The sequence below is a fragment of the Halichoerus grypus genome, chromosome 11 (genome assembly GCF_964656455.1).
Source record: "Halichoerus grypus chromosome 11, mHalGry1.hap1.1, whole genome shotgun sequence".
Lineage (NCBI taxonomy): Eukaryota > Metazoa > Chordata > Mammalia > Carnivora > Phocidae > Halichoerus > Halichoerus grypus.
This window is the reverse complement of record NC_135722.1, coordinates 106,227,567-106,242,049: the sequence shown is the minus strand read 5'-3', so window position 1 is coordinate 106,242,049 and position 14,483 is coordinate 106,227,567. Positions and strand designations below refer to the sequence as shown.

Below are 14,483 nucleotides of genomic sequence, written 5' to 3'. Positions count from 1 at the left end.
GCAAGGAGCCCGATGCGGGGCTCGATCCCAGGACCCTGGGACCATGACCTGAGCCGAAGGCAGATGCTTAATGACTGAGCCAGCCAGGTGCCCCGGTAATTCTGGATTTTTAAGGAGAAATATCATTGAGTATGCAATACTGTTTGATTTTTTAAAATTATGTGTATTTTAGTAACTGAAGGATGGGCTCTATAAATGTTGATTTTAGCCATTCATTTCAGGAAAATATTTCTTTGCTCCCTGCATCAGTTTGACTCAGTTGTTGAATAAACTGCCCCACACTGGAATAGGGCGTTTTCTGGCTTCTGGTAATGGATTCCATAACTATTTAATTATTTGCCTTTGAAATAGCAACTTCTGGGCTCATTGAAGTATCTAAAGATGAGACATGAGTGAAAAATGACCTAGTACAGAAAGAGGTGTATTTTAGGAAACTAAATTTAATGGCTAACCACTATTTTGTTATGCAAGTTAACAGATATTTTGTAAGTTATGCAAAGCAAATTACTTGTTTAAGAATTCCAACTTTTATCAGGGGAACTGTGCTGAGAATACTGCGAAGAAGATGAACATTGCACGAGAAGAACAGGACACATACGCAATTAACTCCTACACCAGGAGTAAAGCAGCGTGGGAAGCAGGAAAATTTGGAAATGAAGTTATCCCTGTCACAATTACAGTAAAAGGTAGAGGGATGATATTCCAAAATAGATTTTTCACAGGTTGCTAAAAAATTTTGCTTTAAATTCATTCATTTTTATCTTCGTTCAGCTGAGGACACAGATACTTTTGCTTATGGTTAATAGAGGGGAATACTGCCAGGTTAGAATTTAATTCAACCCAATTTCATATCCGCTTCCAACTCAACTGCAAATGCCACTAAGAAGAATGTTTCCAATTTGAGAAATGTGTTTATTAGAAATCTTTCTAATATCAGTGACAGACGGTTTATTAGCCCTGGAGGTGAGGAGGAAGGCCACACGGCAGCAAGCAGCAGCTCTGGGAGCTCCGGGCGCGCGACCTGGTGCCGAGTGCTGCGCACTTTCGTCCCAGCTCCGTCTCTGGGGTCCCCCTGACGGCTCTCAGTCACAGAGCAGGGAGCTGTCCTCACCCCCTCGGGCAGAACCCAAAGCGAAGACTGGTTGAATTGGCTTAGGTTCCACTTCCGCTGAGAAACGACGATGAGGCTCAGAATGGTAGAATTACTAGAGCTTGTCCACGCCTGCGGTCAGGAGAGTGGATGGGATCTAAAAAGGGGGAGAGGAGAGAATGGGATGTGGCCACATCAAAGATTTAAACTGTGTTCAACTACTTAATAAACTCTTCAAGTGACTAACAGAGATGAGAGGTGGTGGATTCTCGAGTAGGGTTGACTTGGGATGGTGCAAGGTGTGCAGGCCCCGCATGGGAGGGACACTTGCTGTGTCTTACTCCGTGACTCACTGGTGTCCTGACTGGTGATGAAAGACTTGTGTTGTAGGTAAACCAGATGTACTGGTGAAAGAAGATGAAGAATATAAACGTGTTGACTTTAGCAAAGTTCCAAAGCTGAAGACAGTTTTCCAGAAAGAAAACGGTTAGTATGAAGAAATGAAGCATGGCAAAAAGTGGAGGTAAACTCCATCTCTAGTCTTGGAACTGCCTCAGGATTTTAGAAAAGTAATTCTAGAAAACATCTAGATGTTATTTAACATTTTCAATAGGTCAGGCTCATGTGAAATTAACAAATTATATTTAAAAATATTTAAAATTGTGTAACAGCAAATACCTTCAATATAGAAATCCTAGGGAAGAGATTGTAGAATGAGTATAGAATCCAGTTTTTCATATGTAATTCATTTTGAAAGCTTATTCTGAAATGAAAGGTGTTTATATGTTAAATACCGGTAAGCTTCTTGAGGGTGAAGTTGACAGCAGTGTTGTTCACTGTTTTATTTCCAGCGCCTGGCATGGAAGTAGTAGTTACTGAATGCTACCATGAATGGGATTCCAGTGTTCTCAGATAATGCTTTTGAAATCCTTGAGGTGGTCCGTTCTGCTTTTAAAATTGGCAGATTTACTGGTGATGATAATCTAAAGTTTCCGCCTTTCCTGATGTGAATTTCTCACTACCAACTATAGGGACGGATCAGTCTTTTTTAAAGCACCATATAAAATTTGTATTGCAAAAGTGTATTTTTATGTTGTATATTTTTAGCTGCAGTACTATAGGGTCTTGGTTGCAATTTTTAGAAAAGCTTAATTGACACAATTTACATACCGTAAGATTTAAAATGCACAGTCCAGCGATTTTTAGTACCCTTGACGTTGAACGTCAGGGGTGTGGAGCCGCAGCAGGTTTGCACCCAGGGCCTGCTCTGGTGGGGGCGGCGCGGCCGGCCGCGGGACGGGGAACCACGGAGCTGCTCCCCAGCCTCGGACGGCTCGGAGGGCTCGCAGGCCGCTGTCCCCGCCGCCGTCTCCGAGTCGCGTCAGGGCTGCGGGCTGGACGGCCCGGGCGGTACCCTGCGGGAGCGACCCCGCGACCCCGCGCGACCCCTGCCCCCCTCTTCCAGGCACAGTCACGGCCGCCAACGCGAGCTCGCTCAACGACGGCGCGGCCGCTGCGCTGCTCATGACCGCCGGCGCCGCCCGCAGGCTCAACGTGACGCCGCTGGCCCGAGTGGCAGGTAGGCCCGGTCGGCGCGTGCCCCCTGCCTCCGGGCACCGGGCCGGGCACCGGGCGGGGCTGGGGCCGCGGCTCCCGTCGCAGGCTGCGCCGAGCGGAGACAGGCGCTCCTCTAGTGCCTCTGGGGGAGCGCGCGCGCTGAAGGGCCTCCCGTCCTCTGACGGGCGGGGAACAGAAGGGCCGCGCTCTGGCGCCAGGAGCAATGTGACCGCAGCTTGGAGAGCACGAGATCAGGGCTCCAGAACTAGGGAATCTGGGTATTTATGTGACTTGTCATACCCTCAGTCTCTCTAAACATAGTTTTAGCTGTAAAATCTGCCTTGTTAATGAGTTAAACAAATATTTTGTTACTTTATAAAAAGGCTTCACGACTTCATCTTATTTTTTTTTTAAAGATTTATTAGCATCACGAGCAGGGGGACAGGGACAAGCAGACTCCCCGCTGAGCACAGAGCACACGCAATCCCACTACCTTGGGATGGTGACCGGAGCCGAAACCGAGTCAGATGCCTTCCTAACCCCCGAGCCATTCGGGCGCCCCTTCATTTTTAGCTGGGATCTTGGTTTCTTAACCTCAGCCCTTCTGAGATTTTGCAGCAAGTCAGTGTTTGTTCCTGAGGCTCCTCGGCCCCTACCCCCGATGCTGCAGGAAGCAGCGGCCTAGCTGCTGCGGACCTAAATGAGCCCTAGCTAATGCCGGTGTCCCTGGAGGCAGATTTCCCCCAACCCCCTACTTAATGAAAATCAGTGGCCTAGATGATGGATCTAATTTTATAAAGCCTAGAATCTCAGAAAAGGAACAAATGCATTTACATATATTATTGGGGTTAGGAAGCTTGCAGTTTTGCATATTATATCTAATGACAGATGTGAGTCACTTGTCAAAAAGATTTTAATGACCGATTTAATTTTTTTTTTAATAAAGCATTTGCTGATGCTGCTGTTGAACCTGTGGATTTTCCCGTTGCACCTGCATATGCCGTACCTAAGGTGAGGACCTGGTGAGGGGCGGTGTCCACCACATCAGCGTCTGTTCTGCTGAGAGCAGAGCTGCAGGGTTTGGGTTTTAAATGTTATGCATCTGAGGAGGCCTAGAGATAGGAAGATTTGAAACCAAGCTACTTTTTTTTTTTTAAGATTTATTAGCACGAGCGGAGAGAGGGGCTCCCCAACTGAGTGGGGAGCCTACTGCGGGGCTCGATCCCAGGACCCCCAAATCATGACCTGAGCTGAAGTCAGATGCTTAACCGACTGAGCCACCAAGGGGGCCCCCAAATCTTCCAACTTCTGCAAACAGTTTGAGCAACCCACACACTAGAGCTTCAGTGGAACAGACACAAACTATGTAATTATTTTTAAGTAGGATGCTCACTCACACCTGGTATGGAAACCACAAAGTGGGAGGTTGGCGTGGCAAAGAAAAAATGCTAAAGGTACTGGTTCTAGAATTCAAATAATTCACTACTAGGAGAGGTCTCCATTCTGAAAGGGAATTGCTGGGAGCTGGTCTTACTCCAAGCTGTCGCTGTCTCTAAGGGAAGTTGCTAAGGGGTCACAGGAAGAGATGGTGCTGAAGGATCTCAGAAGATTCCAGCAAATACTCCTTTTCAGAAGGAGAGGGCCTCACCCTGGGAGGGAACTTCTGAGACCAGCACCCAGACTGAGCAGAAATCAGTGAGGACTATGGGAAGAGAGGATCAGAAACAATGGGGTGGCGGATCTCAGAAAGGGACAGAATGACACAGCTTCTGAAAGTGAATGCATCACATTGGAGAGCGAGGGTGAGAAACAGTTCTGGGTTCTGAAGGTGCAGCTCCAGTCCTGACCGCGGCCTGACTGAGCGCCAGGGCAGGGGCCCCGCGGGTCTCGTGCGGTAGGAGCTGTGGAGCCTGCTGGAGGAAGAGGGGAACGGGGAGGAAGAGTTCACAGTGAATTTTACTGTTGCTCACAACAACAACAACAACAATTTCTAAAGAAAAAGGACAGCAGAATTTTATAAATATATAAGCATAACCATTATTATTAGCACCATCACACCTTCCTGCACAGCTGACGAACTATTTAGAATAAAAGACTTGAGATAATTTGCAGTGAAGATACAATAGCTAAGAATGTCTGTGCCCATATAACCCCAGAGCAGCTTTTATAAAGGAAAAACTATAGGAGATGCAGTGAAAAACAACCGTACTAGTAGTAGAAACTAACAGACCTCTCTCACTTGACAGATCAAGTCTACAACTGAGCGATGTAGTGAAGTAGATCGTAAGACTATCAAGTTATAACCCCCAAATAGAGAATATGCGTTCTTTTCAGGTATCCATGGAACGTTCAAGAAAATCTAGTTCTTTCTATTGCTGCAAAATAGAAATAATGCAAACAAAATTCTTTGCTCACAGTGCAATGAGACATTAAAATCAGAAAATAAAAAAGCTCTTCCTCCTGAAAACTAAGAAACTCTGTATTTAAGTATCTCTTGCGTCAAGGGGAAATAGCAACCCAAATTGCAGAATTCCAAGAAAATAATGAAAATAAGTTTTGACTGTTAATCGATCATTAAAAAAATTTTAGGTTCTTAAAGATGCAGGACTGAAAAAAGAGGATATTACGATGTGGGAAGTGAACGAAGCCTTTAGTCTGGTTGTGCTAGCAAACATTAAAATGCTGGACCTCGATCCCCAGAAGGTGAACATCAATGGAGGAGCGGTTTCTCTGGGACATCCGATTGGGTAGGTGACGTCAGACGACCGTCTAGGCTGATGGCAACATCATGGCCTTCGTAGTTTTGTCTAAATCTTAACCGCTTCGTGCTCATTCCTGTTACTCCTGGTCGAACCGGTTTCCTTCCCACCTGTCCTTCGAAGGGCAAACACCATTTCTGATCGATTGATAGGATCTGACCCTGAGCACAGATCTGCCACCGGCAGTTGCCGGAAACTAGTGGTGCTTTAAGATTAAAATCTATGCTCGGGCTTTAAAAAAAGCTGTAACCGTTTTTGAAACACGTCTCCCACATTGAAGGGAAGGAGTTAGATGCTCTAATAGACTTTTCAAGTGAATATGGAATGGAAACTTGGTTTGGTCAGGTATTCTGTAATTTATGTTAAAGGACACAAGTGCCTTCTTAATCCTAGGATGTCCGGAGCCAGGATTGTTGTTCACTTGGTTCAGGCCTTGAAGCAAGGGGAGTACGGTCTCGCCAGTATCTGCAATGGAGGAGGGGGAGCGTCTGCCCTGCTGATCCAGAAGCTGTAGGCAGCGCGTGTCGTCTAAAGCAACGAGCGCAACAGTCCTACGTGGCCGGAAGGTCTGCCGCCCTCAGTGTGACTGACCGCCCTGGGTCAGCTTGTATGCTCAATCTGTTTCAGGTTCTGTTGTTTTTTCTAACATTTTTACAATAAGAGAACAAGATCAACTCTCAATCCCTTTGAAATTATCAATAAATGTTTTCTTCTGCTTTAAGTCTTTTGTAATCTTTAGTAGTTCAGAGTAGTTTTTATCAAGCCGTACTGTTTGAAATACCAGTATGCCGCTGTTACTTAGAAGTAGAGGCTTCCGTTTTACAGAACAAATCCTCATTTCTATTTTGAGGATTGTCCGAGGTCAAATGAACGTCATGATGGCTAGCTGAGTGGAAGTGAGCACAGTGTTGCTGGGAACAGGATAGATCCGCGTGCTCGGGTCTAGAGGGGGTACAGTCTCTCCCAAGGTGAGCATGCAGGATTTGAGGGGGTAGCAGGTCTGAGAAAACCCAGGGCTTTGGCCTCTGGCTTACTAACTACAGCAGTTGGGGCGGGGGGAGCTGCTCAGCTGAACGGATTCATCAGGTGCAGAGACTCTGTTCTTAAGCAGGAGAAAATGCAGCCCAAGTATGGGGAACTGCATTTCTTCTGGGAGGAGAGCAGCACACTGTGGGCAGGGGCTGTGTGCACCCACCTCAACGGTGGCTCCGAGAAGGGACGCTCCTTTTCCGGTTGAGACAGACAGCGGTGGGAGAGGGAAGGGGCAGAAAAGGTCACGTATACACAATCTCCTGGCAAATGATTCTTGTGAATCCTTACCTGAGAAGGAGCAAAAAGACAATATAAGGAAAAAAATGTTAAGATTCAGACAGAATACTTAAAAAAAATATATCTGTATAGTAATCACAGCTAGTATTTGTGGCTCATTATGTACTAAGTAAGTCCTTTAATCCTCACAAGAACTCAAGAAGGTCGGCACTATCATTTCCTCTCAGGTGCAGAGAAGGACACTGAGGCCCGGAGTAGGGAAACTGCAAGGTCTGGGGCCAAGCTGCCTGGTCAGGAGCTGAGCCGGCCTGATCCAAGCAGTGCCCGTTGCAGCTGTGCCCAGTGGGCCTCCGCCCTGACTCTGACAGGAGGGGCCAAGACCCACGAAGAAAAGAAAACCCAAACTCTATTAGAATACTTCACGGAAGACAAGCAGAAGTAACACTGCATCTCAAAGTCAGTGACAGAGGAAAGCCCGCTCACAGTTCGGGGAGAGGAAAAGAAAAATATAGAACCATGAGTAAATGGTATTTCTTAAAAAGGAAAAAAAAAACACCAAACCAAAACAAAAAACCACGTGGTACTCCCAAGGATTAATTATAATAGAAAAACGCTGAAGGCCTTATTTCATTAGCAAAATTAACAGAATCCTACTAAGATTCTGGAGAAAATATCTAGGTGGAAAAATGGGTAGCCTCAGTCCTTGTTTTAATAAATACTAGAAGACAAGTGACCAACATCTACATATTTTTAATGAAACAAAGATACTAGGAATTTCTAGGCATGCAAGAGCTTATAAAATATGCTCTACTATTTCCTCCAAAATGACAAAGTTTATTATCAGCACATGGAAAGAATCAAAATTAAGAATTCAAGAATGTAAAATTTTTAATTTTCTTAATTTTTAAAGTTTAAAAGGGCTGGCTGGAGAGGCGGGGGAATGTAGTAAAATCGGGGTAAAAAAATTACATGTGCTAACTAAAGGCAAATGCCAGTAGAATGTAAAATAAGTTCTACAATAAATTACTATAGAAGATAAAAACTGAAAAACTCCATTATCAAGTAAAAAGAGAAGGTAGTATGTATCACAAATTACTAGTAGTCAAGGCAGAAACAGGACAAGAATGCTTTTATAAAGAAAAGATCATTCAAAATAAAGTTCTAGGGAACCTGAAGACAAAGAGGAAAAAGGAAGTGGTTTTTATGGAGCAAAAGCATTTAGCACGGATCTAGGAGTGCACAGTGATCCTCCCCGGAGACCGGGGAGCCAGCAGACCCTACCCCTGACTTCTCCCTTGAACTCCTTACAGATACAAGTATCTTCTAGATGTAGTTTGCATGTATGTCTGGTGCCCTTCCTTTTGTAGCTGCCACCCAAAGCCTGGGTCCCTGGATAACCTGGCTTTGACAGGCAACAGGACTTGCACTCCTGGATTGCAAAGAACTGTAGCAAAGAAGCAATTATTAGCGGGTGCAGGAGCAACCCCCCTCCCCCCACCCCGGCTCCAGTGCAGAGGCTGCTGGCCACAAAGTCTGTTGTCTGCTTTCTCTCGGGAAAGGCCTAACGACATACCTTGTCAGCTGCTGCCGGACAGTCCCGCCTGCATCTAGGTGCTGACTGCAGTCCTCCCCTCCCAGACACTCGCGTCCTCGCACACCCTCAAGTGCTGGGAGCCACTGGAAAGCAACAAGCAGCAGAGGTGATCACAGAAGACTGAGAGACAACCAAGACTGGCCAGGCTGACTGAAGACGTTCGTCTCCCACACAAGGTCAATGGGTAGAAACCACCTAAGTGAGTCAAGGAAGATGAAGAAACAGGGATTTGTGCTCAACAAAAGAACAAGATCAAACTTAACCAGACCTTAATGAAACAGAAGTGATTTGTCTGACAAGTAACAGCCATAAAGATGCTCACTAGGTTAGGAGAACAATACATAAACAAGGTGAGAATTTCAAAAAAGAAAATATAAAAGTACCAAAGAGAAATCAGAGCTGAAGAATACAGTAACTGAACTGAAAACTTAAGGAGTCAGACTTTCCCACGTGGAAGAAAGGATCCGCGAAATCAGGATGGTGAATCTCATCCAATCAGAAGAGAAGACAGAGGAAGGGAACTTAAAGCACGTATGTGATAACATCAAGTGGACAAATATTTGCATTACTGGGGTCCCAGAAGGAGAAGACAGAAAGGGGCAGAGAGCTTATTCAAAGAAATAATGGCTGAACACTTCCCTAACCTGGGGAAGCAAACAGAAATCCAGATCTAGGGAGCCCAGAGAGTTCCAAAAAAGATGAATCCACACAGCCCCACATTGAGACACATTATAATTAAACTGTCAAAAGCTAAAGCCAAGGAGAGAATCTTAGAAGCAGCAAGAGAAAAAATGACTTGTTACCTACAAGGGAAACCCCTTAAGACTAGTGTAGAGTTTTCAGCAAAGTCTGCAGGCCTGAAGAGAATGGCAGGATATATTCTAAGTGCTGAAAGAAAAAAAAAAAAATGCCAACCAATACTTTACCCAGCAAAGCTGTTCTTCGGGTTTGAATGAGAGTTTTCTGGACAAGCAAGAGCTGAAGCAGTTCATCACCACTAGGCCAGTCTCACAAGAAATGTTAAAGGGACTTCTTCAACCTGAAAGGAAAGGATGCTAATTAGTAACAAGGAGACATTTAAAAGTTTAAGTGTCCCTGGTAGAGACAAATACATGGTCAAACTCATAATACTCTAATGTTGTAATGGTGGTGGGCAAATTAAAACTCTAGTATGAAGGTTAAAAGACAAAAATATTAAAAATAAGTTTAACTACAAAAATTTTTAATGGGTGTTCAAGGTAACAATATAAATTGTGACATCAAAACCAGTGTGGTGGGGGAGTGTAAAAGTGTAGTTTTTGTATGCGTTTGAAGTTAGTTGTTATAGCTTAGGCTGTTATAAATATCTTCAATAGGCTCATGGTAACCACAAAACAAAAACCTATAGTAGATACACAAAAGATAAAGAGACAGGAATCTAAGGATGCCAACCACAAAAAATTATCAAATCACAAAGGAAGAGAGCAAGAGATGAAGAAGGAAACAAAGGAATTACAAAACAGCCAGAGAACAATTAACAAAATGGCCATACCTGTAAATAATAATTTTAAATACAAATGAACTAAATTCTCCAACCAAAAGACACAGAGTAGCTGTCTTGCTTATTTCTTGCTGCCTGCAAGAGATTCACTTCAGCTTCAAGGACACACTGACTCAAAGTAAAGGGTTGGAAAAAGACATTCCATGTATGGAGGCCAAAGGAAGCAGGGTAGCTGTGTTTGCTTTGGACAAAACAGACTTTAAGACAAAAACTGTATAAGATATAAAGAAGTGGGGGGCAATCCAACAGGAAGTTAAGCAATTTTAAATATATACACACCCAACATAGGAGCATAATGCAAGAGTAGGAGACTTTAGTGTTCCACTTTCAACAGTGGAGAGATCATCCAGACAATCAGTAAGGAAACACTGGACTTGAATCAACATGTCAGACCAGATGGGACTTAGATATTTACAGAACATCCCATCCAACAACAGAAATACACATTCATCTCAAGGGCATATGGAATACCATCCAAGATAAATCACAGGTTAGGCCACAAAAGAAATCTTACTAATTTTAAGGTGTTTGAAATCATATCCAGCGACTTTTTTAACAGTGGTATAAAACTAGAAATCAATTATAAGAAGAAAAAGTGGAAAATTCACCACAAATGGAGGTTAAAAACATGCTACTGATAATCAATGGGTCCAAGAAGAAATCAAAAGAGAAATACACAAAGTATTGACATGGGCGCCTGGCTCGCTCAGTCAGCAGAGCACATGACTCTTGATTTCCGGGTTGTGAGTTTGAGCCCCGTGTTGGGTACAGAGGTTACTTAAAAATCTTTTTTAAAAAATGTGCACACAAGTGAAAATGGAAGTACAACATACCAGAACTTATGGGATGCAGCAAAAGCAATTCTAATAGGGATGTTCACAGTGATAAATGCTCACGTTATGAATCAAGAAAGATCTCAATCTCAAATAAACACACTAACTACACCTCAAGGAACTAGAAAAGGAAGAACAAACCAAGCCCTAAATTAATAAAAGAAGGAAATAACAAAGATCAGAGTGGAAAGAAATGGAGACTAAAATACAATAGAAAAGACCAATAGAGTTAAGAGCTGATTTTTTTTTTTTTTTTTAATTTAAAGGCAAAAACGGAAAAACCATTAGCTAGACTTAACCAAGAAAATAAGAGAATTTGCTTTGGCAGCACATATACTAAAATCGGAACAAAAATAAGAGAACTCAAAAGTATAAATGAAGGAGGAATCCTTACATGAATACTACACAAATACACAGGGTAATAAGAGATTACACTGAATTACCAACAAATTGGAAAACCCAGAAGAAATGGATACATTTCTAGAAAACATACAACCTACCAAGATTGAATCATGAAGAAACAGGATATCTGAACAAACCAATTAATAGTAAGGACATTGAATTAGTAGTCAAAAACCTCACACAATGAAGTGTGTGACGAGACAGCTTCACTGGTTAATTCCATCAAACATTTAAACAGAAGAAGAGGGGGCGTCTGGGTGGCTTAGTCAGTGAAGTGTCTACCTTCAGCTTGGGTCATGATCCTGGGATCCTGGGGTCCTGGGATTGAGCCCCACAGGGGCTTCCCTGCTCAGCCGGGAGTTTGCTTCTCCCTCTCCCTCTAACCCTCACTTGTGCGTGCTCTCTAGTGCTCTCTCTCAAATAAATATAATCTAAAAAATAAACAGAAGAAGAGGAAACACTTCCAAAACCATTTTACGAGGACAGCATTACCCTGATACCAAAACTGGACAAAGACATTACAAGAAAGAAAATTACCGGCTAGTATCCCTGATGAACATAGCTACAAAAAGCCTGAACAAGGATTAGCAAACCAAATTCTACAGCACATTAATGTGATACATCATTTAACAAAATGTAAAAATCATATGATCATCTCTATAGATGGAGAAAAAGCATTTGACAAAATAAGGTTGAAAAGCTGAAAGTTTTTCCCCTAAGATCAAGAACAAGACAACAATGCCCACTTTCACCAATAAACTGGAAGTCCTAGCCAAAGAATTAGGCAAGGAAAAGAAATAAAAAGCATCCAAATCAGAAAGGAAATAAAACTACCTCTACTTGCAGATGATATAATACGATATATAGAACACCCTAAAGACTCGACAAAAAAAAATGTTAAAACTAATAAATGAATTTGGTAAAGTTGTAGGACATAAGATCAGTATAAAAAAGTCAACTGCATTTATATACACCAACAATCTACTAACAGAGACGTTAAGTAAATAATCCCATTTACAATTTCATCAGAAAAAGAATAAAGTTATCTAGTAATAAATTTAATCAGGGAGGTGAAAGATCTGTATACTGATACTATTAAGAACCAAATGGAAAGATATCTCATGCTGATGAAATTAAGAAGGAAGAATTAGTATTATTTAAATGTCCATACTATTCTATGGATTCAGTGCAATCCTTATCAAAATTTCAATGACATTTTCCATGGAAATAGAATAAACAATTCTAAAATTTGTATGGAACTACAAAAGACCCTGAATAGCCAAAGCGATTTTGAGAGGAATAACAAAGCTGGAGGAATCACACTTCCTGACCTCAAAGTTATAGTAATCAAAACAGTATAATACTGGCATAAAACAGACATGCAGATCAATAGAATAGAGGGCCTAGAAATAAATCTATGCAACACATAATCATTTAATTTAGGACAAAGGAGCCAAAAATATAAAATGGGGAAGGACAGTTTCTTCAATAAATGGTATTGGGAAAACTGGACAGGTATATGCCAAAGAGTGAAACTAGACCCTTATCTTACCCCATAAAAATGAACTCAAATGGACTAAAAACTGAAATTTAAGATCTGGAACCATAAAGCTCTAGAAGAATACACAGAAAGTGACCTTCTTGACATGGACCTTGGCCATGGTTTTTTTGAATTTGATACCAAAATCAAAAGCAAATAAATGGGCCTTTATCAAACTAAAAAGCTTCTGCACGGCCAAAGAAACCATCAGCAAAAAGAAAAGACAATGTATAGAATGGGAGAGATTATCTACAAACCATCTATCTGATAAGTGGTTAATGTCAAAAAAACAAAACAAAACAAAACCTCACATAACTCAATAGCAAAAAACCAGACAATCGAACTAAAAATTGGGCAGAGAATAAGAATACACATTTCCCAAGGAAGAGCTATAAATGACCTGCGGTTACTCAACGTCAGTAGTCATCTGGGAAAGGCAAATCAAAACGACATACCACCTCACAGCTATTAGAATGGCTGTCATCAAAAGCAGTGGCAAGAATGCAGAGAAGGGAGAACCCTCATGCCCTGTTGCTGGGAATGTAAACTGGTGCAGTCATTATGGGAAACAGTATGAAGGGTCCTCAAACATTCAAGAAGAAAAATCAGAAAAAATATGACCCAGGCATCCTACTTGTGGATACGTGTGTGCATGTGCGTCTATACCCCAAGGAAATGAAAAGCAGTGAAAAGACACGTGGACTTCTCCACTGTGCCCTGCAGCTTCTCAGCACGATCCACAGCAGCTAAGATACGGGAACACCTAAGTGGCAGTCGATGAATGAACAAAAGCGGTGGTAAATGTATGCAATGGAGGATGATTCAGGCATGAGAAAGACATTCTGCATTTGCAACAACATGGGTGGATCTCGAGGGCATTATACTTAGTGAAATAAGACAGAGAAAGACAAATATTGCATGGTATCATCACTTATATATGGAATCTAAAGAAAAAAAAAAGAAAAAAGAAAAGTCAAATTCCTAGAAACAGAGTAGGAAAGTAGTTGCTAGGGGCTGAGGCCCGGAGAGTGGTGGTGGAGGAAACGGGGGGGATTATAAAAGGGTACAAAATTTTAGCTCTAAGATGAATGAAGTTTGAGGGTCTGATGTACCATGTGGTGACTACAGTTGGAAATACCGTATTACAGAATTGAAATGTGTGGAGAGAGAACTCATACGTCACACACACAGCCAAGAAGAGGAGTATGTGAGGTGGTGGATGTTTATTAACTTGATGGGAGGAATCCTTCCACGACGTATTGTTTCCTCAATGTATTGTAGATCCACTCGTGATGTACACTTTAGATATCTTAACAACTGTAGTCATCAATCTTAAAAAAGCTGAAAAAAATGCAGTAATGACAGCTATAGACTATGCCCTGAGCAATGATAGCAAAACAATTGAGGCAAAAACTATGGCCAAGATAATAACGGGAAAGTAAAGGTTTATGACAAAAGTGTTAAAAGCAAATATAAAATTAAATATCAAACCTAGTATCTTTATAAACAGAATATTTGTTTTTAAGCATCCATGAAAGATTTACAGAAATATCAACTAATCTTTTTACCAGAATAAAAATAAATTTTAAGCAAAAAAATAAAAAAGATAACATGCTACTTTATTCTAAGTAATTAAATTACACAAGAAAATAATGAAACAAGAAAATGAAAGTACTTACCCTATCTTCCAAATTTCGATGTCTTAAGGTGAAATCAGAACTAAATTCATAGCGTTAATTAAATGCTTTACATAGTTTTAAAAGGAAAAAAAGCCAGGTAACTCTTCATTCAATTTAAAAAATTAAACATGAAAAAGAACTCTGAGGAAAAGAGCAAACATTAAGAATAAATGACCAGTTGGGGCGCCTGGGTGGCTCAGTCGTTAAGCGTCTGCCTTCA

At 41.8% G+C, this 14,483-nt stretch overlaps 1 protein-coding gene and 1 long non-coding RNA gene across 6 annotated transcripts in view; one reads left to right on the top strand and one right to left on the bottom strand.

Moving 5' to 3' along the window:
- ACAT1 (acetyl-CoA acetyltransferase 1) overlaps window positions 1-6,127 on the top strand; it is a 22,640-nt gene extending 16,513 nt beyond the window's left edge. Inside the window, exons 7-12 of one of the 3 annotated variants that reach the window (XM_036087731.2) lie at window positions 536-686; window positions 1,481-1,576; window positions 2,556-2,669; window positions 3,594-3,658; window positions 5,237-5,394; window positions 5,800-6,127. In XM_036087731.2, the coding sequence (XP_035943624.1) occupies window positions 536-686; window positions 1,481-1,576; window positions 2,556-2,669; window positions 3,594-3,658; window positions 5,237-5,394; window positions 5,800-5,920 (705 nt within the window). In that variant the 3' untranslated portion in view covers window positions 5,921-6,127. The remainder of the gene's footprint in view (window positions 1-535; window positions 687-1,480; window positions 1,577-2,555; window positions 2,670-3,593; window positions 3,659-5,236; window positions 5,395-5,799) is intronic. The other 2 variants (XM_078059055.1, XM_078059054.1) reach the window with 2 other exon arrangements.
- Window positions 4,660-14,483, bottom strand: LOC144379473 (uncharacterized). 3 transcript variants are annotated; one of them, XR_013442631.1, is made up of 4 exons: window positions 14,264-14,483; window positions 13,772-13,925; window positions 8,249-9,308; window positions 4,660-6,726 (listed from the first exon to the last, which is right to left on the bottom strand). It is a non-coding gene; the product is annotated as an uncharacterized LOC144379473 (long non-coding RNA). The 3 variants fall into 3 exon arrangements; XR_013442630.1 differs by having other exon boundaries at window positions 8,249-8,464; window positions 9,196-9,308; window positions 13,772-14,480; XR_013442629.1 differs by having other exon boundaries at window positions 13,772-14,483.